This window comes from Ptychodera flava, chromosome 11, assembly GCF_041260155.1.
Source record: "Ptychodera flava strain L36383 chromosome 11, AS_Pfla_20210202, whole genome shotgun sequence".
Classification (NCBI taxonomy): domain Eukaryota; kingdom Metazoa; phylum Hemichordata; class Enteropneusta; family Ptychoderidae; genus Ptychodera; species Ptychodera flava.
In genome coordinates this window covers 2,156,851-2,182,056 of record NC_091938.1, presented here as the reverse complement: position 1 = coordinate 2,182,056, position 25,206 = coordinate 2,156,851, and the positions used below count along the sequence as shown (strand labels likewise).

Sequence of the window (25,206 nt, the reverse complement as noted above, 5' to 3'; positions counted from 1 at the left end):
CCGATATTAAGCAGGTGAGTTGGTCCACTAGACGAAGGTTATAACTCCTGTATAACCGATCAGATGGTTTGGTCTACTATGCTATGGTAATGGCTCATGCATAACCCATTTTTTGTAATGGAAAACACGATGACAGTATTCCAGTCATATACGACTACGGTCCGGAGAAACTAAACTTCAACACGAAACTTTGCAATGTGCAATTTATGTGGAAAAAAAAGCAGAGAAACGCCTCTGGGAAAATATTATAAATGCCTCAATCGTCTCGTCGATTTTTTCAGAAATCATATCGCAAGATTAATGGTTATTGAAAACGTCCGGTGTACTATGGGATATCGTACAAATGCTTGTAGGAATGTGAAAGCTCGTATAGCTGTGACGAGGCATCGTAACTTTGGCTTAATCTCACGTCAGACTGCTCTAGTAAAACTTGTCACTCGTCAGCTAAATCAGCAACTGTCACGTGATATCATTGAAGGCGCCATTTTAATCCGACAAGTGACATTTGTGCTTGTGTGTCGCCATTTCAATTCTTGAAGGGTGTCTTTCATTAAAAGATGGAGCCTTCATCGACATGGGAGTAATTTGTGTCACAAAAGTGTGACGTAATAACTATTAATGGTCTTGAAGTTTAAGGAATGCATGAAATAAGACAAACGGAACAAATTTTGCGTAATGCAATAAATAATATCGTGAACATTATTCGGTAATATCGATACCAGGGCAGTGCCAGTTGTGGTCCAATTGTTATGCAAGTATCGGTGAGTTTGTCGTCTGTTATTTTATCATATCAGGTATCAACCTGTCCACATCTCGTGTTTGTAAGGGGTCTTAACTTTTATGGTAATTAGCTGTCAAATATAGCATGCAGACCCGGAAAAAGACAGCATCCTTAGGAATAGAAAATAACAGATCCCAAAATAAACGCGTACCAGCAAAGTGAAAACAAACAAAGAAGAAATTATCGGAGGGGAATATTGTACACTGACAACTAGTGTGTAGAAAATTAGGCCATGCTACTCTTTCGCTTACGTTCAATCTTCATAATCTAAAATATTAAATACTGAATCTGTTTCCAGGATAGATTTTAGATATAATGTTCTAAGGCTGACTCTGTCATATTAAAACCGAAATCTAAAGGATAGCTTGGAGCAACACGATTACAACAGGCAAACAGGGTGAATACCTAAGAGGCAGTGGCATTTGAACAATTGTATACATATTATATCACATTGTAGTATATTTCCGACATGATTAAAATTTGAAGATATTTCTTTCAATTCATCTTTGCATACTTTGGGTTTCACTTCTCCATAGAAGATATCATTATTCAGCATATTTGTGGTTGCAAGAACTTTTGCATCGTGAAGTTCACCCTAGTAATATCATCGTTGTGAATGTAGGATTTATTATATGACCTGAAGTCGAAACTACTAGCCGGCAAAGTACTTGTGTCTTTACAATTTTAAGTAGAGGGCCACGGGCGGCAACTTGAGGCACCTGCTGTTAATTTCATGATGCTATGTGGAAAATGCAAGCTCGTCTGTGAACTTTACTACAGTATTGGTCAGGTAATCGTAAAAGCTTGGAATAGAATGGCAATTTTTGAAATTGGAGATAAAATCTATGCTCGATGCCTGAGGAACACATTAAAAATGTGCCGTATGTTCTAGATATACTGAAAATATCGCTTGGGTTGTCTTTCTGCTGCACGCTCAATACAGTCTGGCTATTGTGTGGATGTTTGCATCGTATATGCCATTAAAAAAAATGCACGCGATCGAACACAGTAGATCGGTTATTTTTGGCAAAACTGGAGAACAGTGGACTCACCTGTCAAGGTGATACAATCACCTTGTTTTTGTTCATATCCACTAGAATAATATTGAATAATCAAGGTAGGGACAGCGAGTTAACTGAAGATTATTGATTATCATCGAACAAACCCCATCGTCTCTAACATTTTTAAATCAAATAAAATCAATAACTTACATCAAATTCATGATTAAGAGTATGGAGAGTTTCTTTCTACGCGATGTTATATTTCAAAACTCTATCGTTTCTGTAATTCCGGTATATTAAGAGTGTATCTATTTCCTATTAATCTTGATATGTATTGTAAATTGTATACGGCTGTTGTCTTTTATTTTCCTTTCAACGAGGTTGAGCAGTACTGTGGCGTATTTTGTGCAAAAATGTAACGCAAAAAACAGGTGATCTTAGATTTTATGTAACATCAATTTCATGTAATTTTATGTAACATCAATTTCAATTACTTTGTCAAACGGCATCATTTTATGGATTAAATATCTGACAATAGTAAGACACTTTCGGTTCAGAACGTAAGAATGATACTATACCAAACAAACATTCATGTCCCTTTGGGACAGAAAAATCGTGATCACAGACGACAGAGATTTGCGACAGTGTAGTGACTGGCATTCGTTAAAACTCTCTTGAAATACAGTCTAGTCCTGATATGTTGGTCAATGGGACACACCGCCAGAAAACAAAGGTTGCGGGCCGTTGATTCTGTCAGAAACGTCGAACATACGAAAATGTTTCCTCCGCTACCTGCTAGGTCACCGAGCCTTGAAACTGCACAGACAGAATTATGGTGGTTCTCTCATTATTGTTGTGCACACAACGATATGCACTGCTCTGTTTGAAGTTCTTTATGGCAAGTCACGGCTGTATGGCTTATCTTCACGCCGGGATTCACCGTCTATCGTTCAATCATCTGAGTCAGTAAAACAAGCGTTATCTATGTGTTCTCATCATCTCATAAGATCAATGTTAAGTCTGATGTAAATCGCTATACAATATTGCTATTAAATTTCTGTCTCAAAGTCACCATGCTTGCGAAATGTTTTACGCAACTTTGTTAACAAACGGTCTGAATACAGCAGATAAAGTCAAACGTTTTGTCTGAAAATTTCAATTACTAGAGTTTATTGGTTACGATGAAACTTCGACGGCGGCCACGGCCGTCAAGAAAGTGACGGAAATATGGAAGGGTTATAAATACTCAGAGGTATATTCCTATCTTGCCTTACCAAATAATGTTCGCTTGTCGAAAATAACGTCAGTTTTTAAACTCTAACGGGTATGTCGATAACGGTTTTACAGTACCTGCATGCCTGTTATTGTGTGCTTGTCTCTCCAAATGTGCCTCCGTCTTTTTTGACAATTGCGATGACTTTAATTGATTTTGCTATTCTTTCGAAAGCATTCAAATAAAACTTAACATGGGCACGTGAAACTTGCAAAAGATTGATGAATCGCATGGCAGTGTCAAGAGTTCGTATATGGTTGGCAGTCGTACAATGTGTGTCACAAATGTGCCATGGACAGAGTGAATTCGAATTGTGTATTTGCACATTCATGGCACTGGCAGCAATGCATTTATATACAGTTTAAGTTATTATGACACAGTCTAAGTTAGGTTGATATATTAGAAGGCAAAAGTACTCCACAACATCAAAAGATGGAGCTTACGAGTCGTATGAAATGATCTTACAGAGTCATTCATCTGTGGATAAACTGCTAGTACGTCAACATTTCATATGTGAGTAATCGATCAATACGACGTGACATTGCGGTTCTAGTACGAGTATAGATATCGATTTTAAGATGACCGTAGCGCCTAGCAAGTGGCTTTGGTGTTTGCAGTTCGCTTGCATCGCTAATGGCCATAGGCAAAGCATGAGTTGTCTTTGCAGGTTGAAATTACCATCGGCAAATCGAACCGATTATGGAGTCCAATAAACCTCGGCATTTTGCATTTCTAGAACTCACGGGAATTAAGTCAATTTCAGTGCATCGAGTCTTTTATAAAACAACTCTCCTTTAATTTAGAAAAGGCGGGGAGGGTACACTACATTGTGCGATGACCGTTGCAGGTCATACAGCCGCTCGCGAGTCGAGAACGCCTTACTCGTCGGCTATACTCAACAAACCATAGACCCTCGAGTTTTTCTCGAGGGTCTATGCACAAACCAAGTATTAAAAATAGTAGAAGAAGCTCTCGAAAAAGAATATACGGGAGATAGTCTCCCAACTCTACCGGAAATATGGTCGAAACGTATACAATGTAACGGCAGCAAACACTTGGTCAATGACAATACAAGGTTGATGAAAACAATGATGCAAGCCAAGACAGCAAACAATGCATGACAGCTATTGTGTTTACTTTGTTTACGTCAACGTGTAAAATACGATCACGTAAGTATGCCGCAGAATGACTGTGCTTTACAACAGAACTAGGTTGCAAGTCGACACTTTCTCTACAGTCTTTGGTGCAAGCGTTGTCTTGGAGTGATCTTAATGCAAGTTGCACCCTGAGAATGAACTGTCACGCGTTGTCGGTGCCACGAACGTTGAACATTTATTATTGAAAAGGAAGCCAAGCTAGTTGTGTTGACTGTGAGGGAATCGCGCGTAATCACGACAGAGCCAAGAAGTGCGTTTTATTCCTTGTATTTTTTTACAGGGAACATACTCTATGCAGTCAGTTGTTGCCCTTGACAACTGTTCGCACCGACAATTTGATAATTAATGATGTATCACACGGTGTTCGTTTTTAATGTTTTGTATGGCAGCAAAGCACGGCTGTCGGTCCTCACAGTCACAGCGTGACCGTCTAGCAGCATCTCGTCTGTGTCATCACATCGCATGCCGATGGATCTCTAGAGGGCCGAGTTCATAATGATCATTTACGATAACATTGGTCGGCAGTAAAGCCGTAAGGCGTGATCTGACTACAAGTCATGTTATCATGAATGGGAATGAAATGTGAAAGTGAGTGCGCTCCCCTTTCTGATGCTAATAACCTGGACAAAACATAACACGAGTTTACACACAAACACTATTGAATTGAGCTCGTTAAGAGTTTACCTCTTCCATCCACCATATCGGCAGTCCAGTTTTACCTCTCCTGCCGCCATGATCTTTGCGCAATTTCAAGTCGACGTCGCCTGCAACAGCAGCACCGGCACTCGCCATATTTTGTTCTGAGCTCCCAGGTCTAAAAATCTACCGGACACCGTCAGGTAGACACGTTGACCAGTGTTTAGGTTGTGCAATGCTATTAGGACTCGAAAGCCAATGACAGACCAACAGAACCAAATACAATACAATCGCCATGGCTGTAAGCCGTTGGATCGATCGTGGACCGCAAATGCATTGGGAAACATCAACTATGTATCGATTTTCTTAATAAGGAAAGAAGTAAACTTTGCTGTACCTGGTTGAGCTCTACCTGAATAACGCCATCACGGTTCTTGGTTATGGGTGGCAGGTTCTTGTTCTTCTTTTTGCTGTTTTCAGATTTCCCAGTGCCTCGCACTCGCTCCTTGGCATCTTTTTTCCCTTTAGACAGCGAGGATGAACTACTGTGTAATCCACGTCCGCCGCTTCCGACAGCCTGATTCATTTTAGAAGTCTGCTATAAACAAACACGGTAACTAACTTTGGGTTTTTGAAGTTATCCGAACCTTTGAATGTCTGCCCTTGTAAGATTCAGCAGCTCGCAATTGTACGGCAACCGTTCGGCCTGGTGACAACCGCTTCTGGAGCTTACGAATCCAAGAACAGCGACCAGTTGCAGTGGCTCGCTGTAATAAAATTATGAATGATTATACATATAATACTGATATACAAGGGAAGGTTGGACGCAGACAAGTTGACGTATCGTACAAGACAATTCGTCTGCTGACCTCAATGACAGAGGGACAGCACTATGACAGAGTGTTGGGAGTCCGCTTCGACATGTAAATACACTGCTGTATCTCCTTTTGATTCTAAAACGTTAGCTTGCGGGTGAACACACAATTGTCCGACTGTTTTGTTGTCAAACCGTGGTGAACGCAGATTCGTCTTGTTTAGTTACTTTATAAATCTCTGCAAGCCATTCTTAGACGACGTGGTTGCGTAACTTGAAATGTAATTCCTTTCAATCAATCGATAGGTAAGCGGGGATTCCTCACGTGGGTTTTCCGGTGTACCTGTCCTATACTTTTCAACTTGAACAGACTCAATTCACATGCGCTGTATCGGAAACAAATCGATTCTTTGATAAGCAAAGCAGACAACATCGAGATGTTCGACCGAGTATTTCCACAGCTATTCTGTAGATTGTGATATGGAGAAATTTCTCTCATCAGAACCGTCACCATGGAAACCGACAACAGCATCAATGATACGCTGCTACGATCTACGGGCGGTGAGCGTGGATTATTTCATTCGACGATCACAGGGTATCTGGTGAACACGAGGAGCCAGCTGTAGCTGTATAAAACGCTCTCTTAGGTGACCGTACACGTATGTCAATACAATGTGAAATTCAAAATAAATTGCCGATATTCCAACGATAAGTGACGATTCCCATTGCACTCTGTAAGATTTTAGCTCGCACATCCATTACTTGTAAAGCATCCGAAACGAGTGATTTTGAAAAACTGCAGCAGCACAGTGTTAACGTCGACAGTAACGTTGCATATGGTCTAGAAACATTCAATTCCAAACCTATTATCTGTTGACGGGAAGCTCAATGCACAGCAATACATATTATGGTCAAAATTCGACTTTCTGTTCTGCATAAATGGTCGATATGACGTAATGAGATACGGACATCTGCACTCGACATCGATGTTGCACCGCGTATAGATGCAACTCTAGGCGAATGTTGACTTTTTCGGTTTCAAAACATAAAACCTCCGTAAGTTGTAATTTTCACAGCCAACAAGTGCTCGTCGTCTCTGATAGTTCCCGTATGGATATCTCACGCTCTCACTCAATTCCACGCTATCGTTGGGCGCCGTTTATGAACAACATGAACAACGCCGCCGTTCGTATGTCTGCAACCAACGACACTGAACGGACTATTAACTTGCTGGGTAGTTCCACATATCAAAATAAATTTAATATGCATCATCTGTTCAGAATGAGTTGGTGGATTGGTGGTTTTGAAGATTCCCGCGAGCTCCGCCCTTCATATGTACATCTTCTACGTTGAATGTCGCTTCTGTAATTGCCAGCAAACGATTCTGATGTGCACTGTTGCAACGAAGCTATGGTGTTATCATCAGTACAGCGAATCCAATCGCATTATACTGTACCGTCCGTAAGCGGCAACCCCTTTGCTATGAAATCATGGACACCAAGACCTTCGTTTTCAGCAAACGTCATGGGTTGATGGAAGAGCTGTGAACTAGGTTACCTGTTTAGCCGTTGAAAGGATATTAACCAACTGATGAAAAGGAAATAAGGGTGTTTCATCCGAACTGACGGCGAACAGGAATGAGCGTGACAGGTTTGACTAGCAGCAGTGTGACTAGACCTCCTAGCTTAGCTAGCGAACTCGCATGTCGAAGCCCACTTTGAAAATAAAATAGTATTCAGGCCTATGAGTGTGAGCGCCTCGTTTAATACACAGCGCGGATCATCGGTAGAGCCACATAAAAGGGTGAAATAGTATATTGGGATACATGTACTTACTGGAAATGTCGAAACGACCAGCTTGCGTGTTGTGTCGTTGATATCTTCCCGGTGCAGTAAGCCTAGTATGGTAGGTGTACCACCAGCTACTACTGATTTTTATAAGCGAATGTATAAATATATCTTAATTGGTTAATATGATACGTTCAACTGTATGTATTGACAAAACAAGCAACTGAAAGCCACTGGGTTCAGATTAAAGCCACATATAGCCTCAGAAGATGTCCAGTGAATGGCGTCGACCGTGAAATAACAATGCACATGGGCATCGAAGAATAGTTCCTAGATTAGATGTAAGATTGCGGGAAGTGCAAACTCTATCGATCCAAGGAACTCTTCATTCTATATCCATTCAGGGGTCATATATGTACAGGTAGAGGTTATGTATGCTGATTGACTTGGGTCTGACAAAGCACACGATCTGCGCAAGAGCACTATCGCTTAGTTGTCGTTGGATCAACAGGTGACAAGTGTTTCTGGGTGTGTTGAAAATGACCTTATCGTGTGCAATTGACGGTTTACTTGTGTTTGAAGGCATATCGACCGAGCGCTTCGCGTCAGGAGGCCTGTCAATCAGGAGACACATGGAGGTATAAAAAGTGTCTCCATGCATGGAGCTAAAAAAGGAGCTCCATGCTCTAAGTTACCTCCATGTAGCTAAATTAGTCACTAGTATCACTTTTGCCAATTTACAAAGTGATGAACAACACAAAGTGTCAGTGACATGGCAAGAATAATTGTAATGAAATGCGTTTGTGTTCAGCGGATCAGCTGATCACTCTTTTCACAGTTTGCCTTGACCATGGAAGTTGCTGTATGCAAATGAAGTTGGAAACAATGCACGCAAGATGAACAGCACGCCCCCATGACAGTTTTCAACCCAACAACTACATGTACTAACCACAGGCCCATTTACGTTGCAAAAGTCCATTGGTAAACATAGTGGTTGTTAGGAATATTTTTCTCGTTGGTCTGCTTGCTCGCTAGCCTGGCCATCTCTACTTCTGCTCTGTGTTTTGTCACACTCTCTCTCTCTCTCTCTCTCTCTCTCTCTCTCTCTCTCTCTCTCTCTCTCTCTGCCTCACCCTCAGACACTGTGAAAGTGGTTACTATTTCATTCTTTAACTTACTCACACGCATCTGCCGTTCTGTGTAACGGTCTGCCTGCATATTAATCATATCTTCTAACCTTTTTGCCATAACGCCATGAGTGTTGCAATTTTCTGACACATTTATTTTGCAATCTTTTCTCTAGGTTTCATACCATCCAAGCACTTATTTACTTTCAAAACGTCACCTTAATCGTCGTTTTTGAGGCGACTCTTTTCATTTCAACAAGACCGTGTTTATGTTCGATAGTTTTTTTTTCTAAATGGAGAGAATTTTCCTGGTGTAATCTCGCAAAGCATCTATTTTCACTGTGTGCAAAACGTTTTGCATTGCATAGTAAGAATATCTTTATGTCTAAGGGTCAGATGTGTGACTGATCATGCTGAGAGTTACGACTCGGTCACTCTCGGCGAAGAACTAGAAAAGACGTGACCGATGATGCCCAATCAGGAATTTTTTTCACAGCAGTGGTTAATCACCAGCGCGTGACGTTAACAGAGTAACGCCAAACAGCCGCGTATACTGTTAACATCGTTTGAAAATTTACAGAACAGCTTAATGTCTTACCAAATAGACAAGACGAAACGCAGCCCAAGACCAGCAAAATGGCATCTTAACAAAAACACAATCGAAAGCATTCCAAGGTATTAACGAGAGAACATTTTCAAATCTTCATGATCTTAAAGAATGGGTACATACGAGGCATGCAGTGGCAATCTTCGCAATTGAGCGTTCATTATTTGAATAGGGAGGGCACAACTACGTACATGCGTGGAGTCACTGTTTGTGTCAATGCGAAACATCTCTGCGTTACTGATCCATAAACATAATCAGACTCGGCCAAGGAAAATAAAAGCGTGTTAGTTCAAAGTCCAGAACTACAGTCCTTTGACGTGACTTTCAGGGGTGAATGTAAACTTACAGTAGCGTTGCAACTTTGAGGTGATTGGTGTGATTCACCTAACTGTCCATATAGCCTGATTGAAACGTTATGGAGCAATCAGCATCCGTCCATTTGCATAAAGGCGTTTATAATGGACTTCAGAAAGAGTGCGAAGGTCCTTTCTGAATTCTAAAACTATTAACTTAAAAAAATAACCAAAAATCATCAACTTTGTTCAGTTGCGCTACTGTCATTGTATGTCTGTCTTGATATCTGTCTCAGTCTCTGTCAGTCTATCTCGACCTCTGTCCAGTCTGTCTGTCTGTCTGCCTCCCTATCTCTCTGGTCCGTCAAGAAAACAACAGCATGGTGTTTCAAAAGCTTCGAAGCTTCCATTCTTCGAAAGAAAATTGAAAACCGTCTGGCCAGCATGTCAAGTAGAACGCAGAGGGTAGTCTAGCAATCAAGCCATGGAGTTTAACATTCATGTCGGTTTTGCGGAACAGAATCTTTGAAGATTGTTCATGTTTCGTATAATAGGTGCAATTTATCTTACAATTTATAAAAATACTTCAAATAAAAATGCGTGCACACTAAACGCCGAGTTCATTTCTTTTCAAAAATACCAATTTATCTACAAAACTTACTGCGAAGTCATGTGGAACATAGAACGCATTTATTGATGCTGCCCTGAAACGGAAATGATCAATTTAAAGGATATACTCGGGTAACAGATCTAATGGCTTTTTATATCGAGGTTATGCACTCAATTATGGCAAGACAAACATGCTCGCCGGAACTGACCGTACTCTGCTAAAGTATATGTTTTTTGTACATTGTTCCGTGCTAGGATTCTAATAACAGGTTACCCTTGCTGAAAATGAAAGTTCGACAAGTCTGATATATTCCTTTGGCAAAACGAAACTTGAGTGAAGTTATTTTGAAAACTACGTAAAACCAAATGGTTTATTTATAATGGTTTATTCACCATCTCTTGAATGCCTTGATTTTCCAGAAAATAATGTCGCATTGGTTTAAATGATGGATTGCGGCAATTTATATTTTAAGTTCAAATAAATAATTTCAAATATTTGTCATGTCGGATAATGTAGTTTAGTAATTCGGAAATAACTTCAACAGTTATTTCTACAACTAAGTGTTCTTTCACTTAAGGTACTAAAAATGTGTTTTGTCTATTTCTTGACAGCCTTTCTCCTTGGTACAATTATTTGCAGGTTTTAGTCATGTAAGAGTCATCTTTACGGTGCATTGTTGAATTATGGTAGCATGCGCCTCGAAAGTGAAAGACTTAAACTTGTGCTCAAACTTTCTTCGGGGAAACTTTCAACCATTCTCTTACCAAATTAAGAATAAAATTCGGGGGCCTCAGAGCAACTTTAGTAGCAGAAAAACAAATTACCTTAAATTTACTGATATTTGAAATTTAAAACGCAAACAACAAAGTACTGATTTTTTGAAAGAGTTTCTTGGTGTTCTACATGTCGCAGTCTCGTACATCAGGTATCGAAAGAGTCGTTTGCACAAAAATCAAATTTGACACAGACATCCCATTTGACAATTTGTTAATGACGTCACAGCTCATCATCTGATGAAAAAGTAGAAACTTGGAAAACGGAAACAATTTGGAGTTCTGGAAGTACTGGGATTGAACAGCTGGAAACACGGCACAATATGTCACGTTAGAACTTTGGGGAAGCACTCAATGATCTGACAAATCAAACAATTTCAGAAAATCAATTCACTGCAGACTCCCACGAGATTGCAATAATCGATGAATATGGAATTAAGGAGTTCACGTTCAAACCAAATTCACACAAAGGTGTGATTTTAGTCTCTGCAAGTTGTTTATTCACAACGTGGAATCAGTTTACTTCCTTGACTATATTGTATCTGTCTATTCAGTAATTTCCCCATCGGTTGATGCAGATGTCCTATATGATACCCTCAATCGATACTGCTATGACATCATCGATTTAGTGTCTATCATATCAAGGTCATGTCTTTGACACTTTCCTTACATTACACTTTTCTGGAGACAAACACAGTAATATTCAAATTGTAACTCATTTAGCTTGAACGGTGTGTAGGTGACCTAATTCATCAAGAACTTCGATTTCTTGGCACTCACATACTTTTCATATTAGAGAGTTCAGATTGGTTTTTCCCTTCATTGTTGAAATAATGTCTGATGCAAGTGACAAACATGCTCACAATGAATAAAAAAGGCATCAACGAATTAGATGTCGTGGAAAACTTTTGTCTTTAGGCTTTTGCTCATCTATGCCCCTTTAAATGTAACCTCTTGCATGGTTGTGTTTCTGCGTGAACAAAAATCAAATTTATACCACTTTTTCTTAGCACATATTATACATCATATGATATCTGTGATATATATCTGTACGAATCTGTAGAATTGTCATATTTTATTTGATCTATTTATTTGGTATTTCTGTATTTGACGTGGACTAAATATAATCTTATATTATTAAATGTTTGCATTTTATTACAGATCGACCAAATCGCTGCTCATTAATCACTTTATCAAATAATAATTTATATTTCTGAATGTACTTCAAAGTTTCGATGCAAGACACCGCTCCATGGATATAACCTTTGGTCACCTGCATACGAGACTTCCTTGCAACATTTTTTCCTACGGAGAATATTCTTTAAAATGTCAAGGTCAAACAGACCATGACTGAAATACAAGGGAGACGCTGGTCTAGTTGATTAGCAACGAGAACGTGATGATGACAAAATGGCACATTTATCCTAAAAAATATTGGTAACGGTAGCAACCGCTGTCATATCTCGACGTAGATTGATGATATGCCATAAAGTGGTGAACACTGTCCCGTTTCAATAGCATTATTTGATATCAACAAAAGTATTAGCGTTTGTACACTCACTGACACGCCTTTATCAATATGCACATCTCTGGGCTTATCTGCAAGATCCGACTGTATCATATACATCATTTGCTGCCAAGGTCTGCTGATAAACTAACAGATGTGTGTCGAAAGATAGTCACACTTTGAAATCCCTCGTATGACAAATCGCTGATTCCATCGTCGGTTATCCTTTTTTTAGAAATCTTTTATGTTATCATATAAAATACACATTATGTGGTTCGAGGAAAATATTATTGAACATCGGCTGTCATCTATTATTGCAGGTCTGTATGTCAGTATCATCAACTGGACTACGAGTTTCTGCATTTTCATACTTCGTGACCGAAAAACAGTAGATGGTATTATTTTCTTAGTAATTATAATTTTAAAACTACGAGAGTGGTGGAAGGTGTATCTGTGCAACTGTTTCGGTACTTGTTCAATGTCAGAAAGCTTGTCAGAAGACCAAGGCTATGAACTTCAATTTTAAAATGCAATATGCGCATGCGTAACTTAAGTTACGTTCAGATATCAGTGCGTGTAGATGAAATATCATCGCGTAGGGTGTGTTAAACAGTCCAGAAGCTGTAAGTTTCCACGTTGATATATGAGTGTTTGATGTATAAGCGAATATGAGTTCTTATTCAACTCTCATGCAATATCACGTCAAAAATGCCCAGAGTTTGAATTGTAAGCACAACCAGCCAGGGGCAACCGACAAAGCTGTTCATGCAAAAAGCTATTCACAAGTGAGTTCAGGGCGGTCGGGCAAATATTTTGCCCAATGAGTGGGCGGGGAAAATTTAACCCTTCTGCTCAGCGTGAAACTCTGTAAAGCCCAATTGGCTGGACAGGGAATGTGAGTCAGTTATTTGGGGAGATTGCATATGCGCAGGGGAAAAAGCTTGTAGCAAATGGACGATGGGGTGGAACTTGTATTAGGTGAGAAAAGGCACTGGACAGATGTTCATCGAGAAGGACAGTGGGGAGATTTCCTAGCGGAGGAAGTGGAAACCTAGCAACTTGAGGGGAATTTTCAAATCGTAGCGAGGATGGGGGGGGGGGGGGAGGATGCAGTTACGAACAGCATGTTTACAGGTAAAACACCTACAGTTACAATATTAAAATCATCTAGTTGACTGCCCCTGACCGTGCATGTGTTAACTTCAGTGTTCGAGATGACAACTGAATTTCACTCTGGTCTACAATTCATTTGCCATCAACAGTGAATAATGTACAATGCATCGTATTGGTGAGACCAATTGTTTGTATCTCAACATACATGGAGGAGAAAAGTGAAAAAGAAAACTTTTTAAGGAAAAATAACGAAAAAATTGAAAATTTGAACATCTCGCACTTTTGAATACCTTGAAGTAGAATGTTGGTTTCTTTGTCTGCGGGTAGAAGAAATGCTGCTAATCACGTTTCCTTAACAGCTTCTCAACAAAAATAGGCTAAGTACAAAAAGTGAAGGTTTTCTCAAAATATCCATCTCATTTCAACAAGTCCCAGAACTGTTGATATCGCTGTGAGAGGCGTGTTCATCGACTTTATCACGCACAATGCCCTTGGCAACTTAGCTGCGCGGAAAGAGTGCGCTGTGAATGCTTCTTACAGGCATCATCATCTCCACTCCAAATCGCAGACATGCGCAGATGTGTAGAACCCTGTTCTGTCCGAATCAATTTGTGTTTCTTATCCTGACTTTCAAACACAGTCCTTCAGGTTCGCACCAGCGTATTAAACATCGCTGTGCACAGAAATAAACAGCGCATTTGTAATTTATTGTGCTACATCGCAAAATTTACCGGGGTTCGTTTGTTATGTGTCACCAAAATATGTATATAATCAACCAAGGATGTAGACTAGCCTGATATGTAATACTGGGTATATGAGTGTGGTACTTATACCAATGTGTAGAGTATCGTCGTGTAACCTGTTCTCATGAATATTCATGATTCAATAACTTTAGGAAGTGGTCAATTGGGAAAATGCAGCCACTAGCGATGGAACAGCGAGGCTTGCCACATATGGTCAGTGTCGATATGTTTGAGTGAAATTGAAGGATCTAAATAGGATCAGACTCTCTTCCAACGTTATACGTTTCATTATCTAGCGATAACCCTGGCACAGAGCTCTCATTTATACATGACTAGACTCATTTGTATTTCTCGCGTGACTTTTTGATGATACAACAGAATAGCATTAATTTACTCGAGGCAATTCGCCGTATAAATCACGTTGCTTGCGATGGGCAAATAATTGGATGGCTGCTAGGGTCTGATTGCGGTCATCGCTTTAAACGTTGAAATGTAAAGGTGCCGTTTGTTCGCATGCGGCAGGAGAAATGCATAAGTGTTGGATGTTGAAGGCAGGTAGACTACAAAGCATCGGTGCCTTGATGTGTAGTAGACATCAATTTCAAAGGTTTAAAGAATAGTTGATGGAAAATGGTGTTCTTCAGGTTATTCTAGCGTGAAATACAACAGACAGAAGGGAATGTGTGTGTATTTGCAATTGACCCCTGGGCCATTCTATAAATCTTATCAAGACGACCTATTCTGATGCCTATTATCAGTCTCGTACTGAAGTAGCTTATTTCGCCAAGCTATATCTTATGCAAGCTGAGTTTATAGCCATTGGCGATAATTTGTTGCATCGCAGCAGTTTGCTCTGTCCTTGTGGACTTCTAATAAATCAAGCCAGTTTGCGCTACACGAATAGTAAAATGGAAAGGACACATTCTATTTACTGTTCAAGGGCGTCCACATGTATGTTTCTTCTAATTTCACACATCTCTGTAACTAAAAATATTTTCTATCGAAATTGATGACGTTTTGAGAGAAAAAACGCTTCGCTTATATTAAAGGCCAAGCCTGGATTTTGCCGTTGTTATATATTACAACCAGTAACATGAGGAATGTGATTGAACTGAATATTTTTGTTGGGTAATGTCATTCAAGTTTATGATTTTAAATTATACATAACCCTTTGACAAAAAACTGGAAAATGAGGTGTAATTCGAGTACCCTGGTTTAAAATCACTCAACTATCGGGCATTTGAAACATTCTCATATATCATTTTAATTCACTGTTATCACCAATGATTTTATGGCATTACAGAGACGTGACAAACATTTTTATGCATTATTGCTGCGGGCACAATGCACTTTTTTAACATTCACGTCTATTCTGAGCGTTAATTTAAGCCATTGGAAACATTATTGTACTTTTTATGTACATGCTGCCTAAAACCTCACTCTCAGTCATCTTACAACACACAGAAATGCAATATCGATAACAAATATCACTACCGTTCAATCGCCATTTTGTTCGAGAGGAAGAATTATTGCCCGCACGAAGTCAAAGCTGTGTTACGGCAGCCATTTTACCCAGAATTCATTTGTGAAGAACACATGTTGTAGGTTGACAGCCAGGCGACTAGTAGCCTATTCAAGGTTAATAAATGTAAACAGTCGTTGATAGAAGCAGCGAGGCTATAAACTGCACGATACCGTCAAAGCGAGAACTCATCAAAGACAAGCAAGGGAAATAAGTTACCAGAAGGACATAGACATGCTACGTGAAATGTTGATTGTAGTGGTGATGATATTGGTGCTTATGATTGTGTTGCTGTGGTGGCGATGTTGATGACAATGATGATGATGATGATGATGATGTTGATGATGATGATGATGATGATGATGATGATGATGATGATGATGATGACGGTGATGATGACGTCGACGATGCGTACGACAATAGTGATAATTTAAGAGGCCTTTCTGCTAATATTCGAAGTGAAATAGTAAGCGAACCATTAGATAAACAGTATAAATAGATATGGATTCAGACCATCAAAAAATTCAACAACCAGACAGCGAACAAAAATAAACACATGTACACTCAACAGGAATATACCTGTAGCGTAGTCAATAAGGAAACATACATACATGTAGACCCATGGTTGTAAACAAAAAAGGTGATGTCATTTCCTACGAAAAAAGCGAGCACATCCTTCTCCATATGTAAGACCCATCATATCAATCTGAGTCTACTCTGCATCTGAAGATCATATCACACCAGAAGAGACAAGTTCGCTGATAGATACGCAATGAACGTTTCAACTCTTCAATCGCCAGTACTTTGAGACAGAATCTGTAGTACTTGTGTCTGTACCGGGCAATGTTAATTCAGCAGTATGCATCTTTTATGCTTTTACACGAATCTTTAAATTCTCTCATAGCATTTGCTTTTCCATAAGAATCCGTGTAGCACTGTAAACCTGAAGCTCGTTTATGTGTCTGTGATTTCCGATGACAAGTGTTTTCACCGAAACAAATGAATCAACAAAACTACGACAATGATTCCGGGATAGTAGACTGCCATGTCTTTCCAATTCAATGAATAGCAGTGCTGTCACTTTGTTCTCTGATGGTAGAAAAAGTGCTAGAAACATCAGCTACAATTATCGAGTGAGAGGTTTCAAATACACAGGTTACAAAGCTAAGAAAATGAAGTATACTACCAGTAAAAATTGATGTCGAAAACAAAAATAATTAAATTCACAGACGTAATGAATGACAAATAAATTTGAACAATGATAATGTCAGATACAGTTAAGATGCTGAAACCCATATGACACGAGTGTTTAGGATGGTGCCGTTAAGGTAGAACGCACCTCGGGGACATACATTCGGACTCTCAAACTTTTACAATTATCTTCTGATATACCACATGTGGGGGTTCATTTTAAAGCTCTTGGTGAAAGAAAACTTTTCACCGGCTTAGTTTTTCGAAATTCGAATTTTTTTATTTTTCTCCATAGAGTTAACACAGGGATGGTGGTCATTTTGAATTTCTAATATCGGTAAATCTTGAGTAATTTGTTTCTCTAGTACAAAAATTTGCACGGTGACCCCTATTTTTATTCTTGATTTCGAAAGAGAATGATTGAAAGATTCCTTGAGCAAAGTTAGAGCAAAAGTTTAAGTCTTTCACTTTCGAGGTGCATACTACCTTAATTGTAAGTGTCGGTTCTACCAGATTTAGGAATACCTTTTTATACCAGATCTAAGTGTTCCTCAGCGGTCATAAGCGAGCCTTTCTTTAGATATTTAAACTCAAGGAAGCCAGCAAAAGTGCCTTTAACCGAGGTGATATATTACTCTGTCCTAAAGGAGAGGCTAGAGCCACTAGTACCATTCACTTCGCATGTCACACCCGCCATATCTGTTGAACCGGGGCATGGGTCACATAAGAAATAGCCACACCCACTGCACATGACTGAATGACCAAGGAAACTTACATTTAGAACACAGCCTGTATGAAAGAGAGAAATTCACCCTTTTCTCCGAATGTATTTGTTTCGATACGTCGATATGCGTCAGCCTGTAACCAAGCCTGAATTAAGCAACTTATCGCCTGTCGGTATCAAGGGGTCAACCCTTGGTCAATATCAAGATGGTTTCTCCGTATTTAACATTTCTTCGACAAGCTTCATTCGTGTAGCACGAAGTTCATTATGACACTGTCATAGCTCCATGTTTTTCTTCCCTCAACATGACAGTACGAGGAAAAGATCGACGAATTGAACAGTGTAGGTCAAACATGTCTCATGGATACGGGCAGAGCGACGAATTACATAACCTTGAGTATTCAAGTTATCACAAATCACAAAGGCTGAAAAATTGTACATATTTGCTTTATAACACGGTAAAAAGACAGTCTTAGTGTATGAGATATGTAGCATATTTTCACTAGCACTACAGCAAACGAAATCAATAGCTGTAAAATCTTTAATTTTTCATTCCGATGTTTCTGTCTCTGTTTCTATTAAACTGCCTGTCTGCCTATTTCTCTCTTTCTCTGACTGTCTTTGTATCTTTCTTTGTATGGATCTGTATTCGGAACCCAGGGGCACAAAATTATAACTTTCACTCTTTTGTGAATTTGGAACGATGCCACCTAAGACTACAGGGCTCAAAGAGCCGAAGCACATTGACGCGTCAAACTGTCGCAATCCATCGCCTTTAGTGATGCTACTATTCTGCAACAGCCGGAACGGTAACAGTCAGCTGATAGCTATAACAAGGCAGGCAATTCATCTAAACCATCTATCAGTGAAGTCACCGATGCGGAAACTTTAAATACGCGCCGGTTATCGATAGAAAGCTGACATTTCCTGTCTAATAAGGTCTAAAGACATTCAAAACTAAGCGTATGAAAGAGTAATGGCATGTGTTCTGGACAGCTTTGAAGGCAAAAACCGCCGCATACACTATTTATCGACAGAATTATCTGCCGTTGCTAAAGCCAAACGAGTTGATTGTCAGCCCGATAGGTCGCTGCTATAAAATAAATGTAATGTATTTGTGAGAAAAACCCCGGAGAATAGCGCAATTGTGTGATTTAAGAAAACGACAAGAGATTTTACTTTGATACCTGGTTGAAGAGAGATTTCAGTCATGTCCGATGTAACTAAAGGTTTTGAGGAGGAGATATCTTCCCTGCTATCGCTAAATATTTGAGTGCGACCTTTGATATTGTCAAGATGCATTATTGGTGTTCAAAACACTGCCAACCTGAGGCTGTGTTGAGATCGCCCTACACTATCTCAATGTATGCTTCTGAGAGATATCAAAAGAATTTTCTGAAAAAAAGTGAAATCTTCGGATCTATGATGTAATGATTAAATCTTTGAATCAACATTACACCATTGATAAATTGCCAAGTGTTTCTGACAACATTGTGTAGGTATTGCTATACTGTAATAGTGCCGGCAAGTCCTCTGTTACTGTATTTGCGATTGTTTACATTCGCCAGATAAACTCGAAAGAAATCAATTCTGATAAGCACTTGAGTCAGCCACATATTCCTGTAAATTTTCAAGCTCACGTTTTTATGTTTGTTGAGATTTTAATGCTCGTACAGCAGACGAGACAGATTGTGTGAATGAAGAAGCATCATATTTTGTGCTTCGAAGTGATTTTCCATCGGATCACTCTACTGACGATGTTCCGGATCGATTCTCAAGTGATAAGATTTTAAACGCTTCTGGTAAGAAGTTTCTGGATTTTTGTAAAGCGATGGAGTTAAAAATTGTCAATGGTAGAGGTTTCAAAGTAAAAATTATAAACAGTAACTAGGAATTGTACTTGAAGCGAATTTTTGTCTCTCATCATCAAATGTACATCAGCTTTTCTATCCCAGGACATACGAAATGATGATTGGTTCAACGACTTCTCATCGTTGGTGAATACTCCAGGTTTTGAAAACGGAGCTTTATTCCATTCCATGAAGAAATTGACATTTTTGTTGATGATATCGTAAATGATGAAGCATTTTTTAGATGTTGATCTAGATGACTTTGGATTCAGCTTACTCTCTGAAGATTGAGACAGGTGGTTGGAATATTATTCCAAAACCAGATATATTATTTGCAGCTTGTAGGCTGTACAAGATGAGTATCAATGTCTCCATGTATGTTCGAGAACGAAGTACATTTCTTCTTATTATTTCAACCCTCCTGTTAAGTATAAATGCATAATTTATGTCACATTGAGGAAACTTTTAAATATATTTTGCTCGCAACAAAACACAGAAGAGAACTTACCATTGATGCATAAGTATACCTGCAGCATTACGAATGCCTTTGGTTGGATTATTTCTGGTAGCGCCTGTTTATTTGTATCGAAGTTCTTTTTTCTGTGGATGTTCTTGTATTTACAGCGATCTGTATTTCGTATGTTACAGTTTTGTACATTTTGGCCGAATTGAAGGCCTTTACGAACGAAATAAACTGAACTTAGCATTGATAAATTGTCCTTCACTTCATTAACGCTATTGCTGGTGATTCTCCCGACCACGGTGTATGATACGCATAATCAACGATTTCGAGAATTAAACTCTGTCGGTCTAGTTTTTCGGATGACGCGAGATATTAAACTCGCACGGTTATTTAACAATAATGTTCTGCCCCTTCCCAATCTCTGCAGCTGGTCGCTCGCGAGTTTTCCCAGTAGGAAATGTATTCTGTGTGACGAAAAATTATATATTAATAACCACTTTTGGCAACTTTTGCTTGCGGTATGTCCAACTGATGACTACAGACTACAAACTGTAAGATATGAGATCAAAATGGCCATCTTAATCATCCATATTGGAATGCACTGCTGGTCCTGTTTTGACTCAGAGTTTAAATATCACGATTGGAACTAATTTGGGGTATTTTGGATGGTGAAGTAATGTCGATTTACTTTGCAAATGTAACCTCCTCTGCTTTTCTTTTTAAGTTAAACACTTGTTATTACGCGTAATTTGTAATATTGCAACATTCAGCTATAGGGCACCTAACACTTTTGAGATATTCGAAAAGTATAAAGATCCAATTATCCCAAATTGGTTCCAATCGTGTTAAAAAAGGAAGAGTGTCCAAACAAGTATCCGAAGAAGACAGAACAACTTGAAGGACGCTGATTTCCGAATAGGTAAATTGTTCTGATGGTCGCGAGGGTTTTAATTCAATTATGTTTCAATGATGTACGTCTGTGCTATCTCCTATGTTACTGTCAATGTGACCTATAACCAATAGCGACGGTTGTTGATGGTGCTGCAATGCACTTAAATTGACATCTCTAAATCTGTCCCTGGCTAAAGTCGTCGGCGGCGGCCTCGGCAATATTGGATCTTATCGCACATACGTATACTTGCTGATGTTAACAATAATATCATAAAAACTCTTACCATAAAATCATTAAGGACAGACCCTACGTGTGCCCTATCAAAATTAGTAATCATAGTCTAAAATTGTCTTTAAAAAACCTGATAAAACGAAAAAAATCATATCTGATTCAATTGAAGGTAAGTGACTTGCGCAAATGTATGACGGTTTGACATACATTGCAATTCCGATGTTCTACTAGAATATACAATAAAATGAACTCAAGCAACAACTATATATTTGAAGGATCAAAATTCAATTCTAAAGTTTTATGAACGGATTTTATCTGTTGCTGGAGTTCAATTTTATTGTATATTCTAGTAGCACACTGAAATCGCGATGTATGTCACCCGTCACACTTTTGAACTTTTTCTGCGCAAGTCACAGCTGAAGATCGAACAATTGTTGGTGTGGGTATTGAGCACATAGCACAGGGCATTGGCTGCAGTAACGTGTAGCGACCAATGTACCTGATAACCCAGCAATCATTGAGGTTTCTAAAAAGCGGAATGTGTATACCTTCAAGAGTGAGCTAATGGAATCAACCTCACTTATTGGAAAATGTAGACCACGACTTAAATCGACTGATCATCAGCTATCAAAAAGAGCTTTGTACCATCATATGTATGTATGTATGTATGTATGTATGTATGTATGTATGTATGTATGTATGTATGTATGTATGTATGTATGTATGTATGTATGTATGTATGTATGTATGTATGTATGTATGTATGTATGTATGTATGCATGCATGCATGCATGCATGCATGCATGTATGTATGTATGTGTGTGTGTTTAGGTAGGTAGGTGGGTAGGTAGGTAGGTAGGTAGGTAGGTAGGTAGGTAGGTAGGTTGGTGGGTAGTGATGTATATTGAAAGATGCAAATCAGATATTTGTTCGATAAACCATTTCAGCCAAAGTTTGCCAGTGTTTACAATTAATGATTCCATTTTTGTTATGCAGAAGATGTTTATTTGTAAATACGCCTGTATTCAACCCTCGTTGCATCTTGGGATAACTTCCGTGTAACATTTAATGTTTAGATATGACACCATGCTCTGGGTCATTGGTTTCCATTGAGAAATCATTATACTTCAGACAGATGGTTACGCTTCAGACAGATGGTTCTATCTTATTCTTAAAATTACCTGAGTCGAGGAAACTATTTTGGATTCATGATACCCGGAAGGATAACGAAATGATTGATTTAGATACTGATTGTCTACGGCTTCCACTTTCCATCTGTCGTGTCCAGCTTTTATAAAACTCCCATTGGAAAAATACATGTCACCTTCCATATGAGATTGGAAATTCCCAGGATAAAAGTGGTGTTTGTGGTTCAGTCTGCTGAGACGATCTACCAAACAGGTGACTGTCAATCATAACCCCGATATTTTAGTATCAGGACGTTTTCTCGTCCGAATACTTACCAACCGGACAATTAGCATATACCACAACCACCTTGTCTGTGCATATACCAATGCGGCTTGGATTGGGGATAGGGTTAGTTAAGGTTCCAGTGGATGAATAGCTTTGGGATGAAGTGTCCTACAAGCGTTACTTGGAAGTATATTTGCTTTTCCAAAGTAACAGTTTGTTGAAATGTGCCCTACAGACTGATTAAGTGTATGGTTACACGTTGTTAACGATTTGTAGTACTGGGCTTTAGTAAGTTAACCCTTACCACGCATCAAAGCGGCGCTTGTGGAATTTGAGACGATATTTCTCTCTTTTCAAAAATAACATATTGAACGTTGGGGTACTTACAGCAAAGCTAGTACTCCAGAAACAAATGACAAGTTGTATTTAATATATAACAATTTTACCCGATTATTTTAAGCCCCAGTGCTGCTAACTTTCGATGGTTTTTTTCATTATTTTTATTTTATAAATCAATGGCAACTTCTTATTCTACTCCCCAAAGAATGATGAAACATCCACTATTTAGCTTCTCAACTTGTCGTCTATATGTGTAAAATGCATGAATACTGTTTACTTTGAATTCTAGTCCGGACCAGAAGTCAGTTTTCAACAATAACAATGCACTTTCTAACCATAGGGGCTGAGTTGACAAGCTGGATACTGTGTATATCAACATTCTTTGGGGGAGAAGAACAAGAAATTATGGTTCATATTCAAAATAAAAATTGTGAAATTATCATCAAAAGTTAGCAGCACTGGGGCTTTAAAAAAGTGTTGAACCTGAAAAGTCTAAATGGACACGGAGTATATGGAATAGGCCTAGTTGATTCTCAAAAACACGGAAGTCTCTAACAATTTATAGACTTAGGAGCAAGGTATTCTCCGTTCCTCTTTGACAACATAGATATCACATTAGCTGGAAAGACGTTCAGGCAAACTATACATATTCCTATGGAGACAAATTTGACACAACTTTTTGCAGACTTATTGCAGTGAAGCTGAGTTCATGCAGTCCCTTCACAGTTCTGGGGCAAAAAGAGTTGCAAAGTGTTTTAACACCACCTACAGATACATTGATGATCGGATTAGTTTGAATAATCCTTGTATTTCTAATAACCTCCATTACATTTATCCCGATGAATTAGAAATAAAAGATACAACAGAAAGTGACAACTCAGCGTCATACCTTGGTCGGTTTTTTGAAATGACAGAAAATAAATTGCACACTAAACTGTATGACAAAAGGGACGATTTTAATTTTGAAATCATTGACTTTCTCTACTTAACCAGTAATATTCCATCAGGTCCAGTTTATGGTGTATACATTTCACAATTCCTGAGATACTGTAGAGCTTGTGATTCATATGAAGACTTTCAAGTGAAACACAGCTTTTTAGTCTTAAAGCAAGTGAGACAGAGATTTTCACAAAGTAGGTTGGCTAGATCATTTAAGAAGATCTAAGGTCGATATAGACATCTTATATCTAAATATGACAAATCTGTTACTCAGATGATGAGAGACAGTATTCCTTACTTTGACTCACAACAGTAATTTGGCAGCTTGCTGAATTACCGTATATTACTTTGTCATTTTAGTTCAATCTTGACTGGTGTAGCGTGCTAGCAGGGTACACCTGGTACCATCACTTAAAGGGTCAGTAATGCTAACTTTTGATGATAGTTTCATTAGTTTTGTATATCAATTGCAACTTCTTATTCTACTCTCTGAAGAATGTGATCCACTATTTAGCTTGTTGACTTAGTTTCTATTTGTATAAAATGGATTGTTATTGTTTACATTTGAATTCTAGTCCGGATCAGAAGTCACTTTTCGACAATAACAATACAGTTTACACATATATGGCAGAGTTGACAAGCTGAACACTGTCCATATCAACATGCTGTTGACATTCAAATCAAAAATGGTGAAAAAATTATCAAAAGTTAGCATTAATGGCCCTTTAACTAGTGGTTCGAGATTGTACTATTTAATTTGTCAGTGGCCTCCTGTATATTTTTGTTTTTTATTTTGTTTCTTGGGCCTGCTGATTTACCTGCCTTGAATGACAATGATTGCTGGAATTGATTTGATGTGATATTGAACTGCCTCCAACAGAACATTCGTCAATGTACGTTTGTTTGCCGACGCCATTGATCTCTACTCACGCCGGTTCTTATCATTTAAATTGACTCAAATTAAGGAAGTCAAATTAACGACAGAGAGTCGAAAGATAAAATGGGGGAGGGGGATGGGCAAGGGCAAACTTGTTTTTTTTTGGGGGGGTCTCGAAAATCCACAGAACAGTGAGGGACCTCCGTTTGTCTACACCATGCGAATCACACAGACATCACACTGATTAGACTTTCATAAAACACGTATGTTTTCTCAGGTTATTCAGTGAAAGGGATGTAATTTCAATGACGGGCTATCATAGTATGCAACAGTGGAGTTTTGTTGAATCTATACATGGGCCATTATTATCATTGATACATGTTTGTGCTTGTGAGCAATAACCCTGACCGCCAACAGATATGTGGGCACGAGAAGGGGACTCTATGGGTGGGGGTTACTGTAAAATCAGACGACGGTGATCGAGATAGTTCAACGTTTCAACACAAAAAAATCCACTCATTGCCATACAATGGTTTTCAATCG

At 38.8% G+C, this 25,206-nt stretch overlaps 1 protein-coding gene across 7 annotated transcripts in view; it reads right to left on the bottom strand.

Annotated features, from left to right (window-relative positions):
* Positions 1–25,206, bottom strand: part of LOC139143248 (A-type potassium channel modulatory protein DPP6-like) — a 390,979-nt gene that overhangs the window by 301,469 nt on the left and 64,304 nt on the right. Inside the window, exon 1 of one of the 7 annotated variants that reach the window (XM_070713409.1) lies at positions 5,246–6,539. The exons of 3 other annotated variants lie outside the window; for them this stretch is intronic. In XM_070713409.1, the coding sequence (XP_070569510.1) occupies positions 5,246–5,434 (189 nt within the window). In that variant the 5' untranslated portion in view covers positions 5,435–6,539. Of the gene's footprint in view, positions 1–4,896; positions 5,058–5,245; positions 6,540–25,206 lie in introns of those variants that run through there. 3 more of the 7 variants (XM_070713407.1, XM_070713414.1, XM_070713413.1) reach the window with 3 other exon arrangements.